A 23,316-nucleotide genomic window follows, 5' to 3' on the forward strand; every position below is an offset into this window, starting at 1 on the left:
CTTTTAGGGCAAATACAAGGAGTCTTTTACTTAGGGAGTAGCAAACATCTGGAATTACATCAAACAAGTTAAAAGTTGAAAATACAAAAAAGGTTCAACGATAAGAGCAAGTAATTAAAGTGATGTTAGTAATGTTAGGTTCCATCCCATCATGAATGACTCAGAAGTTCCCCTTCTATAAATGTACACTTTGCCTGCACAGAGTGTTGAATCGCATGGGTCCTAGGGATTAGTTAGTAGATAGCTCACATATTTGAGCTCTAACTTTAAATATTATGTAAAGCTTATCTCACTTAATCTTTTTAGTAGTCCTGTAAGATAGGTGCTTTGTTGTTCCCATGTTACAAACAAGGGTAGGGTCAATATTCCTTGGGTCATATGGAGTTGAAGTGAAAGAGGGATAAGTTTCCAAAGAAAAATCAGGGTACCTTTACCAGAAAAAGGAAGGAATGCTTGCTAGGCAAGTAAAAGCAATAGATACTCACTTTAACTATTTTCTTTTCTTTTTTTTGCTTCGAGTTCAGAGTGTTGGTTGTTTTTTGAAGGCATATTAAGCAGCCAAAACCTTTGTCCTTTTTTGATACCTCTAGTATAGTCCTTTTATTTAATGTCAAGAATCTCAGGCCCTGAACAGGGAGGGAGTGACTTGCCACAGATTATATAACTGGAAGCGGCTTGAGTTAGAATTTAGCAGGAGACTAACTTTCCCATTATACTTTTCTGTCTTCCTATGCTTTCATCCTGTTTTCAGGGCAATTTGTATTAAGGAAATGCCTGTTTTCATTTAGTTCTGACATGATGTTCAATATTCAACACCATGTGTAATGATGAGTTGTTTTCTTATGGTGATATGGTCTGAATGTCTGTGTCCTCCCAAAATCCATATGTTGAAATTCTAGCTCCCAAGTTGATGATATTAAGACTGGGGACTTGGGAAGATGGAGGTGATTAGGTCATCAGGGTAGAGCTCTCATGAGTGAGATTAAGTTTTGCATGAGAGACCCTAAAGAAAATATTCATCCCTTCTTCCATGTGAGCACACAGCAAGAAGGTACCCATATATGAACCAGAAGGCAGGTAGACATTGAGTTTGCAATGTTTTATTCTTGGACTTCCCAGCCTCCAGAATTGTGTGAAATAATTTTTTTCCCTTTGAAACAAAATTTAAAAAGTTCACGGTGGTTTATAACAACAGTAAGCAAGAAATAAATTTTTGTTGGTGGTTAGCCACCTAGTTTATGGTATCTTGTTATAGTCTGAATGGATAAGACATCTGACATCTCTCCATGGCTATTGTGTTTCCCATTCCTTGTATGTAGAGAGGCTTTAAAGACACTCTGAGATGAGGCTTCTCAGCTACTTCCACAACATCAGACTCTAGTGTTTCAGATTCATCTCCTCATTTGACCTTTTATACACTAAGTTAGATACAGATCTGCTTCTATGACTTTATTCCACTAGACTGTGATCTAGGAGCAGGGTGTGTCTTCTAGTTAATTCATCTTGCATTCGAGTACCTTCTGTAATATACTGGCAACTGTATGGGCGTAGTTCCTACCCTTGAACAGCTTACCACCTAGTGAAGGAGGCAGATATTTAAATCATTTCTTTATCATTTGTTGAATATTGGAGAGGCCTTTTCTATTTTCCATGTTTCCTTTTAGTGGTTGATATTTGAACTGGATCTTGAAGGGTAAATACTTTTTTAACCAAGTGGAGGAAGAGGGAGCACAGGAAGACAAGAAAGGATGTTGCATGTTTGGTGAGTGGTGTGGCCAAAGCAGCCCAGGGTTGGAAAGGGTTTTAAAAGTTGTTTAAACAATCCACTTGCTACTTGAACCTCTCTTCTCCCACATGACTGTTCGTTGCTGGTTTGGCTTTGGTTACCCAGCTCAGATGACAGAAGAGGCTCTCATATTCCTCTAATTGTAGTTTTGCCTCATGAGTTTAGAATTTATTGTTGACACAATGTAGTTGATGTTTATGAAACATCTATTGTGTGTTAGGCTCATGATAGAGAAAGGTATATGATGTGAATAAGAAAGACCAGGTACCTGCCCTCATGGGACAGTCTAATTGCAGGGTCAGACGTTGAACAAGTAATTCTGTATTGGTGAGGGCAATGGATAAATATCCACAGGTGTTACGGATAATTGTACCTGGGTATTTGACTTTATATGTGAGATAAGGGGAAAGGAGGCCAGAGAAAGCTTTTTGAGGAAATATTTAAACTGAGGATGGGTTGAAAGCTAGTAGGAGAAAGTAGGCAGTCACTCAAGGAAAAAAAAATAACTTTCTTCAACTGTGTATAAAGGACCTACTGTGTTTGCCATCACTGTGCTTGATTTCTTTCCATTGTGATAATTCCATATCAGTCAAGACAAATGTAGCTCAGGCTTTTTGGGTATGAAATGCGCTTTAAGAGGTGTTGATTCCAATCTGAACAGCATACTTAGTATTTCGTTCATGGTGGGGATTGAGCCACCACCATGAGCCCAGGGCTTCATGCATGCTAAGCACACTTTTTACCACTGAGCTACCCCCTGCCCCCAGCCTGAATAGCACAAGCATGCTTACTAATGGAAGAATTGCTTGCATTTGTGTGTAGCTAAAATGTTCATGATCTAAAGGCTGGGCCATGGTTCAAGTGGTAGATCGCCTGCCTAGCAAGTGTGAGGCCCTTGAGTTCAACCCCCAGTACTGGAGGGAAAAAAAGGGAGAAAATTTTTCTGCATCTGTGACAATTTTAAATAAAATCACCCTGTTTTATATTTATTGTAAGTGCCTATTTTGCTTTCTTTTGGAAAAGAATTGATAACATTAAGTAGAGCATGGCAGGTATTAAATGAACTATAATTTTCCTATGGATTTTTATTCCAACTGACATTGGCATGCTTACTCATAATTACTGTTATTTTTATTGAATTCCTACTATGTACTAAAGATTTTAAATTGGTACCTCTTGTAATCCTATTACAACAGAACAGAGTTGTAAGTTGCTCTTATTTCTGTTTTTATATTAAGGTGATAAAATGGAAACTCAGGAATATACAGTAGCTAAATGTTAGAGCTAAGATTCAAACCCAAATTGACTTCTGAGTTTGAATTTTTCCCATTATATGACATTTGTGCTTTTTTTTTTTAAAGTGTCAGCTTGGAGTAATTTCACAAGTCATAATCTTTTTATCCCCTTGTTTTCTCTTTAGGTTTCTGTCAGGATGAATTGACAGAGCTTGATCCAGGCACTAGTAAGTTCTAGTTCTGAATGTTACCTAATGTTTTTTGGTAAGAAAATAAAAATGTACACTTATAAATGTGTAACTTAAGGTATTATCGATAGCCTTGTTTAATTGGTTCTCAGATTCTACTTCAATTTACAGTTATGGGATGGCACTCTTATTTTTCTAATTATGCTTTCTTTTTCTTTTCCTAATATTGTTCAATGGCCAGATCTAACCACTTAATAGGAGTTTCTATTTAATACTGATTTCCTTGCTCTGTTCTCAATCCTCCAATGAACTAGTAGCAACAACAGATATTGTACATTGATGTATGTACAATGGATAACCATATACTCATAACTTCATATTGACTGTTTTGAGAGTTTATTTTCAAGAAGGATTATGCTTCATTTAGAAATTTTTTTTTTCAGTGTTTGGTGGGTTTCATTATGTTATCTTCATACATATGTAATGCACACTTTGAACCTCTGTCTCCCTCCCGTTAAACAAAGCTCATCTCCTATTATTATTATTATTACTATTTTTAGACTTAGATTCCACATATGCAAAACATGTGCTTTTTTTTTTGTGCTATTGGGATTTGAACTCAGGGCTGCACCTTGAGCCACTCCACTAGCCCTACTTCTTCGTGATGGGTGTTTTCAAGATAGGGTCTTGTGAACTATTTACCCAGGTTGGCTTTAAACCAAGATTCTTCTGATCTCTGCTTCCTGAGTAGCTAGGATTACATATGTGAGCCACTGGTGCCCAGCTACATGCTATATTTTATATCGGCTTAATTTGTAAGGCACTGAATCTACGTTCTTTTCTTGATGATTCTGGGGTTTGAACTCTGGGTCTCACTTTTTTCTGGGGGATGGGACTGGCGTTTGAACTCATGCCATTGCAGTTGCAAAGCAGGCACTCTACCGCTTGAGCCATGCTTCCAGTCCATTTTGCTCTAGTTATGTTGGAGATGGGTCTCACACACTTTTTGCCTGTGCTGTCCTTAAACGGTGATCCTCCCAGTCTTAGCTTCCCAAGTATTTAGGATTACAGGCGTGAGGTAGCAGCACCTGGCAGGGTCTCAAGTTTGGTAGGCAAGTGCTCAACCACTTGAGCCATACTCCTGCTCTGCGTCAGGTTAAGGGATGAGAGCGACCATTTCAAGGTCTAGTTAAGTGCTGCTTTTCAGAACTAGGTAAATCTTGGTCGTAACTAGTCATTTGAGTTTCTTGTGTTCCCAAAATTGGTGTGGTTATTGTTAGAAATGTGACATGAAAATATCCATTGTATATGAACCTTATTTTGCAATAATGCTAAAAGATAAAATGGTAATTTAGATTAGTGAGATGGTCTAGCTAGAGTTATTTTTCTGGCTTTAAGATTTTTTAAGGGTCATGTTACCAAGGATCATGTTAAAGTAAGTAATAAAATTCACCTTTCTGCTTTCCTGGCTCATATCTGCTCAGAATACGGACCTTCTCACATACTTTCCCATATACCTTAATAGTATAAATATCCATGTATATTAAACTAATACTTATTGTCAGAACAAGTCCTGTGATGCTTATTTACACCAGGGAATTAGATTTGTCTTTCTTTTTTTAATCGGTATTAGAGTTTGAACTCGGCTACTTGAGCCATGGCCCCAGCCCTAATTCATGTTTTTGAAAGTTAGAAAGTTCAGAATCAGTTTGGTGTTGCGTCTGTAGCCCCCATATTCCAGTAGCTGTGGGTGAATACATGATTTTCTCTCTGTTATTCTCTTATGAGTAGACATAGGAGAAGGAGAAAAATTAAATTCATTTATTCTCTTGGGTCATGGCCCTTTCTTAGAAACATTTTTTTAACACTAGGAACACAAGAAGACACTTTGAAATCTTTGACACAGCTATACATGAAACATACCAAATAGTCAAACAGTTTGTTAAGTGCTGTGTGTTGTCTTTTCCCCAGGCCCAGTTCTAGGCTCCAGGGTTGTGCAAGTGATTAAGTATAGCTCCTGTCCTTGTGTTTTAACAGTCTGTTGGAAATAATTTGAAAAGACACTTTATAAATCTCAAATTTAGCACATCCTACTTAGGCTTATTTTCCTTTTATGTACTTGGTAGTAGCTGAAAATACGTCATACCATTTGCTAAGAAAAAGATATACACTCACATATAAAATCTTTGTATTCTCATAAAGGTTATTGTTGAATTATTCTGTTTTCTGGACCCAGTAATCCTAGCTCCTTTAACATTTCTGCCTTGACTTCTTACTAAATATGGTGAATTACAGACTTTTCCATTCCATGAGAATGAGCATAATTTTATATATCAGTATAGCATGGGAGTCACCAAAGATTTACTTTTAAAAATTAGACTTAGTGGATGTGGGTTGTATGCTCAGTAGCACCTGTATTATCTTTGGGAAGTTAGTAGCACTTTTGTTCTTTCTCTTTGAAGAAACTCATAAGGCTTTGATTATTATAATAGTAAATAGGCAAAAGTAAAGTTTTATATCTCATTCTGTATCAGTTTTGGGGTTCAAATGTATGTGCTTAGCCCTACCAAGTTATAGGAAGCCTCAAGACTGAGGCAGGCTCTGCATGTTGTATTAAATTGGCATGGCTTTGACACTGCAAATTCTATGGATTCTAATAGGGAATGAATAACAACTATGTTAATACCTCTTGACTTTTGCACATTAGATTGAGAATAATAGGAATTTCTCTTTGTTGTATCTTTACAATTTAGGAGCTCTGTTGTCTCCATGCCACCAAATTCCTGGTGGGGAAAACCTGTTCACATTTGTTTTGTAACAGGAAATACCTTTGCAGCGAATTTCCATTTGGGTTTGGCAATGGTGGTAGACAGCAGATTTGGGATAGCAGGTGGGATATGTTAGAACTAGTTGAGGAAAGCCTGACTTTGTCTAATTCAGAAGGTTATTTTTACTTTTTCTGTGGTAGAGCAGATGGGCAGCCCTGCTTAGATTATCGAGCTGCTGTTCAGTGTGGCTGCTTCCTCTGATTCCTGGGCTTCCTGGCGTCCAATGTTACGGCACAGGTTCAGGCTAAGTTCATTTCTACAAGGAGTGGCCTTATACTATGCCCATTAACATAAGCTAGGGACAAGGGCAGTCAAAGGTCAAGAGAAGTTCAAAACAGCATAACCTTTCTGTGCTTCTGTTTCCAAATAACCCTACTCTTCTCTGCTCCCCGAGTTTTTTCCTCAGCCATCGTGTTCGCCGTGTAGCTGTAAAACGCAAGAGAACAAGGATGACTTGATACAAGGGAAGTTGAAGAATAGAAGTCATTGTTGCTTAAAACAGGCGAAATAATTGATTTATGTTTGGGGGCCAATTAGGCTATAAAACAGGAACAGTAAAGGGACCTGTGGCTTGCTCTGATTTCTGTCCTGCAGACAAGGGGCTCTCCAATAAAGGCTGTCAACTTTCTAGGCCAAATTATTTATTCCTTTCATGCCTCTCAGGGATTATAAACAACACATACTACAGGGAAACAATTGGTACTGTTCAGTTATTGGGCAGATAGAGGGTCAAAGGGTAAATAGTTGGATTAGCAGCAGCTGTTCTTCCCCAGTCAGACTTTTGTATTTTACTATTTCAGCAAATGTATTCCTGAATTTATGTGCTGTATATAATGAAGTCCATTTCTTATTTTGTAATCTCCTTAAATAATTACATCAAGAGTAAACATTGAGTAAAATAACTAGTCATTTTAAGTTTGCACAGTTAAAGATGAACTTTTTTTTTTGGCATGCATTGACTATATTGTCTGATGTTCAAAGGATACTATCTCCAGGAAAGCAACACCTTAATGTTAAACTGATTAGAAGTTTTTTAAGTTGTTTTCGATCAACTGGGTGAGGACCCTGATACAGCTTAATTAAAAGAAAGAAAGTGGAAAACACTGAAAGAAAAATACAAGCATCCCTAATCCTACCACCTAGAAATAACCACTGTTTCTCACTTGAGAATACTCCTTCTAGTTTGTGTCTGAGGTCTTTTTTTTTTTCCTATTTCTTTTTTCTAATGTGGGACTGGGGTTTGAACTCAGGGCTTCACACTTACAAGGCAGATGCTTTACCACTTGAGCTACACCCCTAGTCTTTTTTTGCTTTAGTTATTTTTGAGATAGAATCTTGCTTTATGCCCTGACCAGCATGGACTACAATCCTATTTATACTTCCCACATGGCTGGGATGACAGGCACACGATACCATGCCCAGCTTCTATTGGTTGAGATGGGGGGTCTTGCTAACTTTGTCCCTGGGCGAATCTTGATCTGTGATGTTCCCAATCTCAGTCTCCTAGATTACAGACTTGAGCAACTACACGAGCCTTGAAGTTTTCATACAAGCAAAAAATCTTCCAAATTAAGAGCATGGACTCTGGCTCAAGATTGCTTTGGTTCAACTTGGCTTCAGTATTTATTAACTCTGTAATCTTGGTTAAGTTATTTAATCTCTCTGCCTCAGTTTTCTCATCTATGAAATGGTGAGAGCATTAAATGGAGTAATGTATGTAAAGGGTCAAACAATGCTTGCCAAATGGTAAACACTGGCAAGTGTGATATTCAAGGTTACTGTTACAATGTTGAAATTCTCAGTCCATTTGCACTAATGGGTTGTTGTAACTGCAATTTTTGGGAGTTGGGGTGGGTGAATTTTGAAACATTCTCACTATGGCCTGGAATTTGCTGTGTAGCCCAGATTGGTTTTAAACTTGCAATCCTCCTTCCTCAGCCTCCTGAGTGCTGGAATTAAAGGTGTGAACCACCATATCCATCTGTGTAACCACATCTTATTTATTTAAACTAGTCTGTGTTTCTCAATGACATAAAAGTGAGTCATTGCATCATTCCAGCTGTTAGCAAGTATAAGTTACTGTGGTTCACAGGGATAGCACAGTCACAGGAACAGAGCCATGTACTTCTGACCATTTGGGCCATCATTGTCTTTACTGTCTAGTTAACTTTTGGGGGATTTGGCCCACTTCCTCCAAACAGCAGTATAGTAACATAAATGGCCTTCTGCTAACTCACTTATTCAATCTATTAGGACACTAAAGAAGTTAACTCTCTACTTAAAACAAATACTCAGATTATGGATTTTATGTACTAGTAATAAGGTATAAAGGAAAGTGTGCTGAGGAAAAAATTTGTACTATTTAAGATCTGACCATTACCTTTTTGAAAATGCTGCATATTTGAAATTTTTGCTGTCCCAGACCTTTTTTTTAATGGTATTGGGATTCGAACTCTGGGCCTCTTGCTTACTAGGCAGGCACTCTTCCACTTGAGCCAGGCTCCCAGCCCTTTTTTTGTTTTAGTTATTTTTCAGGCAGGGTCTTGGTTTTCCTGGGGCCATCCTCAGATACTGATATACCATCAAGGATCTAGGTAAACAAGCATTTAAAAAGAGACTTGAGGACTGGCTATCATCTCTCACACTTATAATCCCATCTACTTGGGAGTTGGAGATTAGAAGGATTGAGTTTCAAGGCAAAAAGTTAGTGAAAGCCCATCTTAATGAACAAGCCAGGTGCAGTGGAGCACATCTGTAATCCCAGCTGTGCTAGAGGAATAGGTAGGAGGATTGCAATCCAAGCCTGCCTTGTCAAAAAACAGGATATCCTATTTGAAAAATAAGTAAAGGGAAAGGACTGGGGCCCATGGATCAAATGGTAGCGTGCTTTCCTAAGGAGAGGAAGTACTTGAGTTCAAAACCCCAGTAATCCCAAATATAAATAAGTGAATAGCTAAATAAGAGACTTGATTCAGTGTGGTGTTGTGTGTTTGTAGTGTAGTCCCAGTAGACACCAGAAGATTATGAGTTTGAGGCCAGTCTGGGTTATGTAGTAAGACTTTGTCTCAAAACAAAAAGAGGGAGGGCTGGAGACAACACTTAAGCAGTAGAGTGCCTGCTTAGCAAACACAAGGCCCTGAGTTCAAACTCCATTATTGCCAAAAAAAAAAAAAAAAAAAAGAAAAGAAATTTGAAAGTTTAATTAACCTTTGTCTGCTTGCCAAATGGTAAATGCCCACCAAAGAGGGGTCTGTGGGTAGTGGTGGGATGAGCAGGCACGATAAAAACAGCTTCATGTTAAGACAGCATGTTACCACGACGTTGCTCTGGCTTGTATTTAACTGTCAGATCGTTGGGATCCCAAGGAGACAATTTGTACTCATACACCTACGTATAGAGTAACCATAGGTTTGATCCAGAATTACAGAATTCTGTCCCATGTCTGTTCTCAGTTGTCAATCTATATGTCATAATTTTTTGGTCCCAGAAAGTAGTTCATATAACCGCAAGTATCCTCTATAGAGAAAGAACTTTTCTGTGTGTTTGTGGGAGTGGGGTTTGAACTCAGGGCTTTGTGCTTGCAAAGCAGGCCCTCACAAAGCAGGTGCTCTGCAACTTGAGCCACACTTCTTAACTCATTTTGATTTGGTCATTTTGGAGATGGGGTGTTTCAAACTATTTGCCTGTGCTGGCCTCAAATCTCAGTCCTCCAATCTCAGCCTCCAAGTAGCTAGAATTGTAGGTGTGAGCCACTGGTGCTTGGCTGTAGAGAAGGAACTTAAGGCTGAATGTTAGAGATCAAACTCAAGAAGGTAAGGGAATTACCGTTTATTTGGTATTCCTTATGTGCCCAGCACTTTGTATATATTCAATAGTTGTGAGAAGGAATATATCATATAAAATGATCTACTTTCAAGTTTGACTTTTATAGGAAAAGTTATCCTTTCCTCTCTCCTCACTTTGTGTGCCAAGCTAAGAATATAGATCCTGCTTCAAGGAATTGGTTAATTCAGAAAGACAAACACAAAACTTAATGTGGTTTGTATCCCATACAGCAGTGATGGCTGATACTACACACAAAGTGCTTCACATGCATTTTTTTTCCATTAAACAGCTATAAAACCTGTTAAAAAGATTATTCCCTTTTTATAGATGAGAACTTTGAGGTCTGAAAAGATTAAATGACTCACCCAAAAGTACATAGTGAAGTATAACACCAGAGCCCCAATTTTAACTAACTTAAACTGTTTGTAGCTCTCTTGAGTGACAAGTCTCACATGCTAATGGTGAGGCTGGGGTGTAGCTCAGTAGTAGAGCACCTGGTATGTACAGGGCCCTGGATTTAGTCTCCAGTATTGAAAAAGAAAGCTAATGGTGGAAGAGTTTAAGGCAGTATCTTGATTTTATAGCCTGGATAGTGCCTTCTTATGTACTAAAGAATAAAGAATAAAGGCTACTTTGAAGAGTTATTTGAGCGTCCTTTTATATATTAGGATGATTTTTAGACACAGTAGAATAATTCAATAAGTTTCCAAAGAGATTTTGTCATCTTAGATTATTCCATCATTTATCAGACAGGGTTTTTTCCTGAAACAAATTAAGATAAATTCCCTCCTTAGGCCCCCCTTTCTCCACAACATTCTGCTAGTGATTCAGGTATTTTGCATTCATAACAGTTCCAAGAACCTGCTTCCAAAGCGTCAGCTGAGTCTACCACATCACTGTTGGTTCAAGCTCCTGAATGTGGCTTTTTGCAGAAAGAGTCCTGATAAGGATTCTTTTGAACGGAGTGGGGGTGGCATGAGATCCAGAGCTTAGGCTGAACTCTCATCCCCTTGACCTCTGCTCCTATTTCAGAGTTTATACTGATTTGGTAGAGACTCTTTATGGAGCCAGGAGTTTAGCATTTGTTTACAATTGATGAAAAGATAGTTGCATTCAAAGGCAGTTGTTGGGTCACTGGATAGTCATGGATGTCTGCCATTATCTCTGGTGGGTGCAGGGAATGCTTGTACATCTAAGTCTGGAGATGTGTAATGGATGACTAAGAAGGAATGAAAAGAAACTCTGAGGCTAGATAGGTTGTAGCAATTGTTCTTTCTGTGAGAGCAGTATTGAGGTAACATTTTAAGATTAGAGAGATGCTTATAAATCTGTATTCATTACAAAAAAAAAGCTGAAAGTAGTTACTTGAATTCAATATATGTTAACAATGAATGTATGGGACTTCTTCCCTTCTTTTTTTGATGTCTTACCAAAGAGAAACTTTATCAGTAATGGAGAGATACTGCAGATTAAAGGCATTCCCCTTCCAAGTTATTTATATTGCAAATTAGCATTTTCCCTAAAAGTTTTGTGGTGCTGCAAATATGTGGAGAGTTTGGCACCTCAATCCCTGATTAGTCCATTTGTATATTTCCTGGGCACAATTTTGTCATCTAAGACCAGTCTTTAACTTCTCTACCTGAAGTAGTTTTTGGCCCAGTATCTGTTGTGGATATGAATCTGAAAGAAAAAATAAGCTTCTCCTTTGAAAGGCTGCTGTCATTGTAAACTGAAATTGAACATGCTTTTTGATAAGCATGGGAAGATACCTGCAGAATAAACTAGTGAAATAGTGTTACATCTGTTAACATAAAATTCCAAGTTCTCTGTATAGGTATATTTTCTTTGAGTTGGCAGGGTGTTTAAATTAAAAGCATCTTAGTTGTCACTCTTTAAAAATTTGGATTTCAAGTTTCCTTTTATCAAACTTTTTTTTACAAATTTGAAGATCTAACTTTGAGCTTGGATTTCTGTGTGGCATCTGTTGGCTGGAACAGAGTGGTGGCTGCCCTCTTTAGATAAGCATGCACTCTCAGACTTGTCACAATCCCAATCTCATGTGGCCTCTTTCACCAATTTCTGTTTCCTGGCAGTCTTCTACAGGCATTTAAGCTTACATCACCCATGTTAAAGAATAATGATTTTGAGGACTAATGAGGGTGTGGGAGAATGAGAACTCTTATAAGCCTAATGTAATAATACCCATAAAAACTGATAATGTTTAGATTTATTTTTGCAGATTTAGTAGTTTAAAATTTATAAAAATAACATGTAAAAGTACAGGGTTAGCAATTTATATACCTAGGAATTTATCCTAAGGAAATGACAGTTATACAAAATATACATCCACAGATTTCATTTACTATTTATAGTAGTAAAAATTTGGAAATAGCTGGATGCTGGTTCTCATTTCTATAATCCTGACTTACTTGGGAGGGTGAGAGCAGAATGATCATGGTCTGAGGCCCCCAGACAAATAGTTCAAGAGACCCCATCTCCAAAATAACCAGAGCAAAATGGACTGGCTCAAAAGGTAGAGTGCCTGCTTTGCTAGTGCAAACCCTTGAGTTCAAATCCCAGTCCCACCAAAAACTAACCCAAAACAAAATACTGGAAACAAGTCAGAAGTTTGATAGGGAATTGGTTAAGTGTGTTGTTACTATATGTGCAGTGGAATGTTGCAAGCCTGTTGAGGAGAAGGCACAGCTTTAGCTGGGATGAAGACTAGTGTCTGGGAAAATGGGATTGATGACAGGGTAACTTGTATTTCTGTATTTTAACTTTTTTTTTTTTTGTAAGAATCTCACATTATTAAGAACAAAATACATTTTTAAAAAAAAGTCTCTGAGGAGACATTCAAGAAATTCCAAGACAACAAAAATAGAGAGTTTGAAAAAGCAAAAGAAGAAATAAAGGAAACCATAGAAGCACTGTATAAACACCAAAGTGAAACAGAGAACACGATTAATAAAGAGATAAATGAACTCAGGACAAAAATAGATAACATTAAAGAGGAAACGAGCCAGGATAAGGAAAACCTGAGAAAAAAGAATGAAACAGAATTGCAAAAGAAAACGGAAGGGCAATCCAGCAGAATAGAACAAACAGAAGATAAAATCTCAGAACTTGAAGATGAAATGGTGATTAAAGGAAAAACTGAAGAACTATTAATTAAACAACTCAAGACCTGTGAAAAGAAAATGCAAGAACTCACCGACTCCATCAAAAGACCAAACCTGAGAATCATGGGCATCGAAGAAGGAGAAGAGGTGCAAGCAAAGGGAATGCATAATACATTCAACAAAATAATAACGGAAAGTTTCCCAAATCTAGAGAAAGATATTCCCGTACAGATGCAAGAGGTCTCCAGAACACCAAACAGACCAGATCAAAATAGAACTACTCCACGACATATCATCATTAAAACAACAAGTTCAGAAACTAGGGAAAGAATATTGAAGGCTGTAAGAGAGAAAGAAACAAATAACATACAAAGGTAAACCCATCAAAATCACAGCAGACTTCTCAACAGAAACATTAAAAGCAAGAAGAGCGTGGGGTGAGATCTTCCGGGCACTGAACGAAAATAACTTCAACCCCAGGATACTCTACCCAGCAAAACTATCATTCAAAATAGATGGAGCAATATAAGTCTTCCATGATAAGCAGAAACTAAAACAATATGTGACCACAGAGCCACCACTACAAAAGATTCTTCAAGGGATTCTGCACATAGAAAGTGAAATCCAACATAACCATGAAAGGACAGGCAGCACCAAACTACAGGAAAAGAAAAAGCAAGAAAGTAGAGAGTAACCTCAACTTAGGTACACACAACCAAACCTTCAAACAACTAAGACAACTAAATGACAGGAATCACCACGTACCTATCAGTACTAACACTTAATGTTAACGGACTTAATTCACCCATCAAAAGGCACCGTTTGACAAAATGGATTAAAAAGGAAGATCCAACAATTTGTTGCTTATAGGAGACCCATCTCACCAACAGAAATAAACGTAGGCTTAGGATGAAAGGCTGGAAGAAGATTTACCAAGCCAATGGCCCCCGAAAACAGGCAGAAGTAGCAATACTTATCTCTGACAAAGTAGACTTCAAACCTACATTGATCAAACGAGATAAAGAAGGGCATTCCATACTAATAAAAGGGGAAATAGACCAAAAGGAAATAATAATTATCAACCTGTATGCACCCAATGTCAACGCACCCAATTTCATCAAACATACCCTGAAAGACCTAAAAGCATATATTAACTCCAATACAGTGGTTATGGGAGACTTTAACACCCCATTATCATCAATAGATAGGTCATCCAAACAAAAACTCAATAAAGAAATCCAAGATCTAAAATATACAATAGATCAAATGGACTTACTTGATGTCTACAGAACATTTCATCCAACTTCTACACAATATACATTCTTCTCAGCAGTCCATGGAACCTTCTCCAACATAGATCATATCCTAGGGCACAAAGCAAGCCTCAGCAAATATAAGAAAATAGAAATTATACCGTGCATATGATCTGATCACAATGCAATAAAACTAGAACTCAACAACAAAAGTAAAGACAAAAAACATGCAAACAGCTGGAAACTGAATAACTCATTACTTAATGAACAATGGGTCATTGATAAAACAAAAGAGGAAATTAAAAAGTTCCTGGAAGTCAATGAAAATGAAAGCACAACCTACCGGAACCTATGGGACACAGCAAAGGCAGTCCTGAGAGGAAAGTTTATAGCCATGAATGCATATGTTAAAAAGAGTGAAAGATCCCAAATCAATGACCTCTTCAACAAAAACTGCTGGGAAAACTGGTTAGCAGTCTGCAAAAAACTGAAACTAGATCCATGTGTATCACCCTATACCAATATTAACTCAAGGATTTTAATATCAAGACCACAAACTCTAAAGTTGATACAGGAAAAGAGTAGGAAATACTCTGGAGTTAGTAGGTATAGATAAGAACTTTCCCAATGGATTCCCCAGCAGCACAACAACTAAGAGATAGCATAGAAAAATGGGACTTCATAAAACTAAAAAGCTTCTGCTCTTCAAAAGAAATGGTCTCTAAACTGAAGAGAACACCCACAGAGTGGGAGAAAATATTTGCCAGCTACACATCAGACAGAGGACTGATAACCAGAATATATAGGGAACTTAAAAAACTAAACTCTCCCAAAACTAATGAACCAATAAAGAAATGGGCAAGTGAACTAAACAGAACTTTCTCAAAGAAGAAATTCAAATGGACAAAAAACACATGAAAAAAATGCTCACCATCTCTAGCAATAAAGGAAATGCAAATTAAAACCACACTAAGATTCCACCTCACCCCTGTTAGAATAGCTATCATCAGCAACACCACGAACAACAGGTGTTGGCGAGGATGCGGGGGAAAAAGGAACCCTCTTACACTGTTGGTGGGAATGTAAACTAGTATAACCACTCTGGAAAAAATTTGGAGGCTACTTAAAAAGCTAGACATTGATCTATCATTTGATCCAGCAATACCACTCTTGGGGATATACCAAAAAGACTGTGACACAGGTTACTCCAGAGGCACCTGCACATCCATGTTTATGCGGCACTATTCACAATAGCCAAGTTATGGAAACAGCCAAGATGCCCCACCACTGACGAATGGATTAAGAAAATGTGCTATCTATACACAATGGAATTTTATGCAGCCATGAAGAAGAACGAAATGTTATCATTCGCTGGTAAATGGATGGAATTGGAGAACATCATTCTGAGTGAGGTTAGCCTGGCCCAAAAGACCAAAAATTGTATGTTCTCCCTCATATGTGGACATTAGATCAAGGGCAAACACAACAAGGGGATTGTACTTTGAGCACATGATAAAAGCTTTAGCACACAAGGGAGGTGTGAGGATAGGTAAGACACCTAAAAAGTTAGTTAGCATTTGTTGCCCTTAATGCAGAGAACCTGAAGCAGATACCTTAAAAGCAACTGAGGCCAACAGGAAAAGGGGACCAGGAACTAGAGAAAAGGTGAGATCACAAAGAATTAACCTAGAAGGTAACACACACGCACAGGAAATTAATGTGAGTCAATGCCTGTATAGCTATCCTTATCTCAACCAGCAAAAACCCTTGTTCCTTCCTATTATTGCTTATACTCTCTCTACAACAAAATTAGAGCTAAGGGCAAAATAGTTTCTGCTGGGTATTGAGGGGGTAGCGGGGAGAGGGAGGGGACGGGGTGGGTGGTAAGGGAGGGGGTGGGGGCAGGGGGGAGAATTGACCCAAGCATTGTATGCACATATGAATAATAAAAAAATAAAAATAAAAAAAAAATAAAGTCTCTGGTTCTCATTTTAGCTGCCAAGATTCCAATGCTGTTCTGCCATATTGAGGCACTTAGGTTCGAGCTTCCCACTTAGAGTTCAGGTTTTACATTCAGAAGTCTCTTACATTGAAATTGCTGTAAGGAAGGGATGTTAGTGTCCTCAAGTAACAGGAAATATCTTGAAGCCCAAGAGCAGAGTAAAAGCCTAGAATAGCATTTTCAGTCTTCTACTTTCAGTCCTACTTCCATTCAGTAATCAAGCCATCAGGATTTGCCTCCTTCTCAGTGTCAAGAGGCTTGAGCTAGTGCTGTCAAGAGTTGAAGGGAGCCTTCGGTAGCATCTCATGGACTGGCCATCCTGGCAGTGAGCCTGCTGGAATGCCTGCCTGGTGCACAGTGCAGTACAGAAAGCATGAGTGAAAGCTTGCATCCTGGCATTGCCACTTCCTTGCTGAATAACCATAGGGAACCTGTAAAGCTCAGTTTCTTCACGCCTGTAATCCTAGCTACTCAGGAGGCAGAGATCGGGGGGATCTCAGTTTCAAGCCAGCTTGGGCAAATAGTTCTCGAGGCTCTACCTAGAATAAACACATCACAAAAAAGGACTGGTGGAGTGGCTCAAGGTGTAGGCCCTGAATTTAAATCCCAGTACTGCCAAAACAAAACAAACAAAACAGAAAAACCCACACTAATAATACCTGTTAAGTTGTTTTAAAAACAAGATAAAATATGTGACTTGCCCCATTCCTGTATTTTTCTCCTTACTGAAATAGAGGACAGAAGATTTCAGATTTCTTTTTTGTTAATATTTAATGTGTGTTTATTGTATGTTGATGTCATTTACTCTTCCTGGCATCTCTGTGAAGCTGTCACTCTTGTTCTTTCCATTTCACAGATGGGGAAACTGACAGTTTAACACTTGGCCAAGGTCACACAGCTGGTAAGTGGCAGAACTGAACCCTGTGTGAGTCCTAAAGCACATGTCCCCTTTATCTTCTTAAAATTAAGGTATGAATTTACATACAATGTAATACTCAGATATACAGTGTAAAATTAAAGCAGTTTTCACAAATATGCAGACTTTTGTAATCCACATTGCATTAAGGTAAGAGCATTTCCATCCCATTAGAAAATTCTCACTTCTAGAAGCAATTAACTTCTGAATTCTGTCATGACAAACTGAGTTTTCCTGTTCTAAAATCTCATATGCATAGCATCATACAACATTTGCTCTTTTGTACTTTTTCCAGTATATTTGAGAATAATTCATGATGTAGGGGTTGAGAGTTCATTTCTTTTTATTGCTCAGGAATATTCCATGAACCGTACCGCAGTTTGTCTGTTTACCTGCTGGCACGTTGGCTGTGTATAGTTTTTGACTTTTACAAATAAAGCAGCTCAAAAATTTCTTGTACAAGATTTTTGTCAATATGTTTTTATTTCTTAGACATATATCTAGGAATTGTTGGTTCATGTTTATACATTTTTATAGTTTAGTACTTTGTGAGCCCCTGTTCCTCATCTTTGTATTTAATATTGTTAGTTATTATAAGGAGTATTGTAATGAGATTGAGGTTTTAATTTACATTTCACCAGTGACCAGCCTTTTCGCACTTACTGGTATCATGTATCATCTTTTAGTTTTTCGACCGTTAAAAAAACCATGTTCTTTGTCCACTTACTGAGCTGTAGGTGTTTTTATTCTGGATACAAGTTCTTCATTGAATGTATGTTTTGGGAATATTTCCTCCTAGTCTATGGCTTTCCTTCTTAACATGTTTTACGATTAACAGAACTTTAAAGTTTTTATGAATTAAAATTTATTATATTATAATTACTGTCTGAGACAGGATCTTGCTGTGTAGCCCAGACTGACCTCAAACTCGTGGGCCTTTTGTCTTTACCTTCCAAGTGCTGGGATTATAGGTATGAGCCACTTTGCCTTGCTCCAGTTTTTTGTTTATTAATTCTTTCTGTGTCTTCCCTAAGAAACCCTGGCCTAATTTAAGGTTGCAAAAATATTCTTTATTTTCTATTATTTATTCTATGATTTAATGTTTATATTTATGCTCATAATCTATCAAATTAAGTTTTGTATGTTATAAAGTAGGAATCAGCCTTTGATATGAATATCCATTTCTTCTAGCACTGTTTGTTGAAAAGCCATTCCTCATTGAATATTTTGATTCTCTTTTTGAAAAATAATTTGTGTAAGTCTATTTACAGAATCTATATTCTTTTTCATTAATCTTTTTAATTTCTCATAAATGTCACAATGTCTCAATTATATAGTTTTTTTAAATAATCTTAAAATCAGGTAATGTTAGTTCTCCAACTCCAGTCTTCATTTTCATTATTTTGGTGAAAATTTTCTTTTTATTAATTTCCATATAAAGTATAGAATCTGTAATCAGTTTATTACTTTTTTTAAAAACAAAAAAGCCTACTGCAATTTTTATTGACTTGCGCTGCTGACCGTATCATTTTGAGAAGAATTCTATATTATTTTTTTTGTGGTGTTAGGGATCAAATGCAGGGTCTTGTGCACTAGGTAAGTACTCCACCACTGAATTATATTTCCAGGATGAGAATTGTCATCTTACTAATAGTGCGTTTTCCAATCCACACATTCAGTGTATCTTTACACTGACTTAGCTTGTCTTCATTTTTTTCTCATTAAAATTTTAAAGTGTTCAGTCTTGAGGTCTTGTATACCATCCTGAAACTTACCCTGAAGTTTTTTTTTGTTTCGTTTTGTTTTTTTTTGTGGTACTTGGACTTGAACTTAAGGACTAGACCTTGAGCCACTCCACTGGTCCTTTTTTGTGATGAGTTTTTTCGAGATAGGGTCTTATAAACTATTTGTCCATGCTGGCTTTGAATCACAATCCTCCCGATCTCTGCCTCCTGAGTAGCTAGGATTGTGCCCAGCCAATATTTTGGTTTTTAATTCTATTATAAACTCTATTGTTTTTAAGTTTTGTTTTCTAATTGTTCATTGTTGGTATTTAGAAGTGTAATTGTTTGTATATGGAGTTTGTGTCTTGTGACATTGTTAAATTTTACTATTTCTAATAACTTTAAAAATAAACTCTTTGGGATTTTTTATGTGCATATCTGTGAATAAAGACAGTTTTACATCTTCCTTTTTGATGTTTATGACTTTGCTTATTTTCTTAACTTAATGCATGGCTGAGATTTCCAGAAGTGATGAGAATGATACTCTTGTCTTATTCTTAAGCTTAGGGGGACAGGGTTCACTTTCACTACCAAGCGTGTGTTAGTAGCGTTTTCTTTTCTCCTTTTATTTTTAAATTTATTTTTATTTTTAGTTTGTTTTGAGACAGAGTCCTACTATGTAGCCTAGACTGGTACTGGAACTTTTGAGGTGTAACCTCTATTGGCCTTGAACTCACTGTCCCCCTGCCTCTGCCTCCTGAGTGCTGGGATTGCAGGCATGTGATAAACATGTCTGACTTTTATTTTTTAAAACTGTGTTCACCATCTAAACATTTTTCAGTGAGCACTTCAGTGGCATTGAGTATATTCACATCACTAACATCCATCCACAGAACTCTTCTCATCTTGCACAACTAAAACTCTGTATGCTTAATGTTATGATAACTACCCACCTCTTTCAGGCCCTTCAAACCTAAAAATAAAGGGAAAAGGCCATATGTGTGAGAGCTTTTTCCTGGGTATTCTATCAGTACCACACTGTTTTATTACTAGAGGTTTTTAGTAGTAAGTTTCTAGTTTCTGTTGCTATCAGTTTGACTACTCCCAGGCGCTCTGAATCAGTGGACTCATACAGTGTTTTTCCTTTTGTGTCTGACTTGTTTTAGTTAGCATAATGTGTTCATGGTCTTCCCATACTGTGGAATGTGTTAGAATTCCCTTACTCTTTAAGGCTTCATAATGTTCTGTTGGCGGTATATGCCACATTTTATTTAGCCATTCACTTGTTGGTGGGCATTTGGGTTTCTTCCAACTTTTGGCCATTGTGAATAAACCTTCTATGAATATTGGTGTTCAAGGGTGTCCTAATTTTAAAATCTTACTGGCCTATACCCGGAAGTAGGATTGTTGGGCCATATGGTAATTTGGCTTTTGAGTTTTGCATAATTTCTGTACTGTTTTCCATATGCAGCTTCACCGTTTTATATTCTCACCAGCAGGCACAAGAATTCCAATTTCCCACATTCTCACCATTACTTGCCATTTTCTGTGTTTTTAGTTTGTGTTTCCCTAATAATTAATGATGTTGAGTGTCTTTCATATATCTCCTTTGGGGAAATGTCTATTCAAGTCTTGCCTATTTTAAAAATTGGCTTCTGTTTGCTTTAGTTGTAGGAATTCTTTCTGTATTCTGGATACTAACTCTTTATCACATTTGATTTGCAAATATTTTTTTCCGTTCTGAAGGTTGCCATTTTACTTTGCTGATTCTATTCTTTGATGCACTGGAGCTTTAAGGTTTTTTTGGGGTTTTTTTTGGTTTGTTTTTTTAACTTTATTTGGTGTTCCTAATAAAATCCAGGGCCTTATACATGCTAAGCTTGCTGTCTACCACTGAGCTACACTCAGGCCCTGGAGTTTTTAATTTTTCTTTTGTTGTTTGTGCTTTTGGTATCATAGCCAAGAAACCATGCCAAATGCATCCACTATCATGAAGCTTTTTCCCTATATTGTAGAAGTTTTATAGTTTGAGCTTTTACATTTGTTTTTGATATTGAGTTAATTTTTGTATATCGTGTTAGCTAATGTCCAGCTTCATTGTTTCACATGTGGATTTTGTTTTTTGCAGTTACATATGTTGAAAAGACTGTTCTTTTCCTAATAAAAGAGGGAACTTTGCCAAAAATCATTTGGCATTGCCTGGCATGCATAAGATCCTAGGTTTGATCCTCAGCACTGAAGAAAAGAAATCATTTGTTCATATATGTGAGGTTTTTTTCCCCCACCCCGGCTTTCAATTCCTTTGGTCTGTATGCCTGTCATTTATGTTAGTACCACACTGAGTTTTTTGAGTTGCTGGGGATTGAATTCAGGGCCTCATACATGTTAGGCTAGTGCTCTACCCTTTGCTATACCCAGACCTCAGTACCAAACTGTTTCAACTGATACAGGGTTTTTTTTTTGAGCCAGGGTGTCCCTATGTTGTCCATACTGCTTTCAACTTAAGATCCTTCTGCTTTTGGCTTCCAGGTGCTGGGATTACAGGTATATACCATGATGCCAGCCTTGTAGTCAGTTTTGAAATCGAGGACTGGTGGAGTGGCTCAAGTGGTAGAATGCCTGCTTAACAAGCATAAGGCCCTGAGTTCAAACCTTAGTACCACAAAAAAAAAGAAAAAAAAAAGTTTTGAGGTCAGAAAGCTGTATGTTTTTGTAAATGCTTTCTATGAGCTTCCATTCCTAGTTTGCTGTGTTTGTTTTTAAATTATGAGTGGTGTCAAGACTTTTCAGATACTGTTTCTGAATTTTGATATTTAGATTGTTAGTACTTTTTTTGGTGACACTAAGGTTTGAACTCAGGGCTTTGTACTTGCTAGATAGGCAGTCTGTTTCTTGAGCCACACTTCCAGTCCTATATTGAGATTGCTAATGTGGTGAATTGGATTTTGAAAGGGGCATCAGCCTTATATCCTGTGATACCTTCGTGTGGTCATGATGTATTATAATTTTCATATATTGTTGAATTCAACCTGGTAATATTTGATATTTATTTTTGTGGCTATGTTCATAAGAACCAAAGACCATGTGTTCACCTCAGAGCAACACTGTTTCCAGAAGATTCTTATTTTTCTTTATTTTGAGAATTTTCTTTCTGTTCACATACCTTTGTATTTGTGGGGTTTTTTTTGTGTGTGTGTATGAAGTCACAAACCAACTAGCTGAATTTCTAGATAGGTGTAGGACCTCTCCAATTTTGAATTTCATGTAGTGAGTGTTTTATTCTGGATGCAGATGTGAGAATGTGTTGGTATGTATTCCCAGTTTGTCCAGTAGGTGGCAATAGGTCCTAACTTGAAGAGTGAAAAGTGAGCACTCAGACTGGAAAGTAGATAAATATTACTTGGAAAACTCATAATTAAACAGAATAGAAAAAAGAAGATATTCCAAAATGTAGTACAACTAGCCTTCAGAATTTGAGAGAAGTTATACCTTTAGCTATTTCAAGAGCAAATATGAAAAGTCTAGTAAAAAATAAATGGGACTCCTTTTTCTTCTCTCCCTTCCGTTGTCTCTCAAAAATCAAAGTGGGTAATTTCATGAATAACTAGCCAGTCACTCAGTGTGTGTGTGTGTGTTTCTGTCTTTCTCTCTTTCAGACAGGGTCTCATTGTGTTGCCCAGGGTGTCTAGAACTCACCATCTTCATGCCTCAGCCTCCCAAGTCTGGAACAAGTTTGGAGGCATTCACCTCCATGCTTGACCTTAGCCTCTTTTTTTCGAACATTCAGGTAAGGGAGAGAAAGATGGAAGGGTAAGGTGATACACAGACTCTTAATGCAAGGAGTTCTGAATTTGAGGGGGTGGGATAAGACAGTTATGTTCTTGTGTGCAAGAGTTGAGATCTACTTTCAGGGAGAATTCAGGAAGAGACATTAGTGACTCCATGCTGTCCCTTCATCTGAAACTCTGTTCTTTTAAAGTCCATTTGTGAATGTTGTTGTCTAAGATGTGGGTTTTTCTCATAAAAAATGGAAATGGGAAAACTTCTGGACAAGAAAGAATGTCTGTTAAGGAGATGTGAGATTCCAGGAAGCCGTTGAGCTGTGAAAGTAGAGGTTTGAGTTTCTAATGCTCCCGGAAGTGATAAGGAAGATAAGGTTTCAAGATGATAGCTCTGCTAGAAGCAGTGTGATCTGGCAAGTGAAGGCAGTTTCCTTGAATATGGCAGATGCCAACTTTTTAAACCTCAGCCCATTTAGGTTTATTAAAGACCTCATTACTTACTTAACTTGCAAGTTCCTGTTTTCCAGTTGAAAATAATTCCTTGGTTATGGACTGTTAATATACAAATAAATTTGTAGGAAGGATGATATTAAATACTTCAGCAATTGTTTGGTTCCTGTTTGAAACATGACATATACCTGTCACAGACTTAATT

General features: G+C 37.4%; 1 protein-coding gene across 2 annotated transcripts in view; it reads left to right on the forward strand.

The window, feature by feature from the left end:
- The window catches only part of Nr6a1 (nuclear receptor subfamily 6 group A member 1), a 209,277-nt gene that overhangs the window by 29,796 nt on the left and 156,165 nt on the right, over positions 1–23,316 (forward strand). For both annotated transcript variants that reach the window (XM_074053226.1, XM_074053227.1), the window contains exons 2-3: positions 3,207–3,248; positions 17,096–17,140. In XM_074053226.1, coding sequence (XP_073909327.1) covers positions 3,207–3,248; positions 17,096–17,140 — 87 coding nt within the window. The remainder of the gene's footprint in view (positions 1–3,206; positions 3,249–17,095; positions 17,141–23,316) is intronic.

This window comes from Castor canadensis, chromosome 13 (assembly GCF_047511655.1).
Source record: "Castor canadensis chromosome 13, mCasCan1.hap1v2, whole genome shotgun sequence".
Classification (NCBI taxonomy): domain Eukaryota; kingdom Metazoa; phylum Chordata; class Mammalia; order Rodentia; family Castoridae; genus Castor; species Castor canadensis.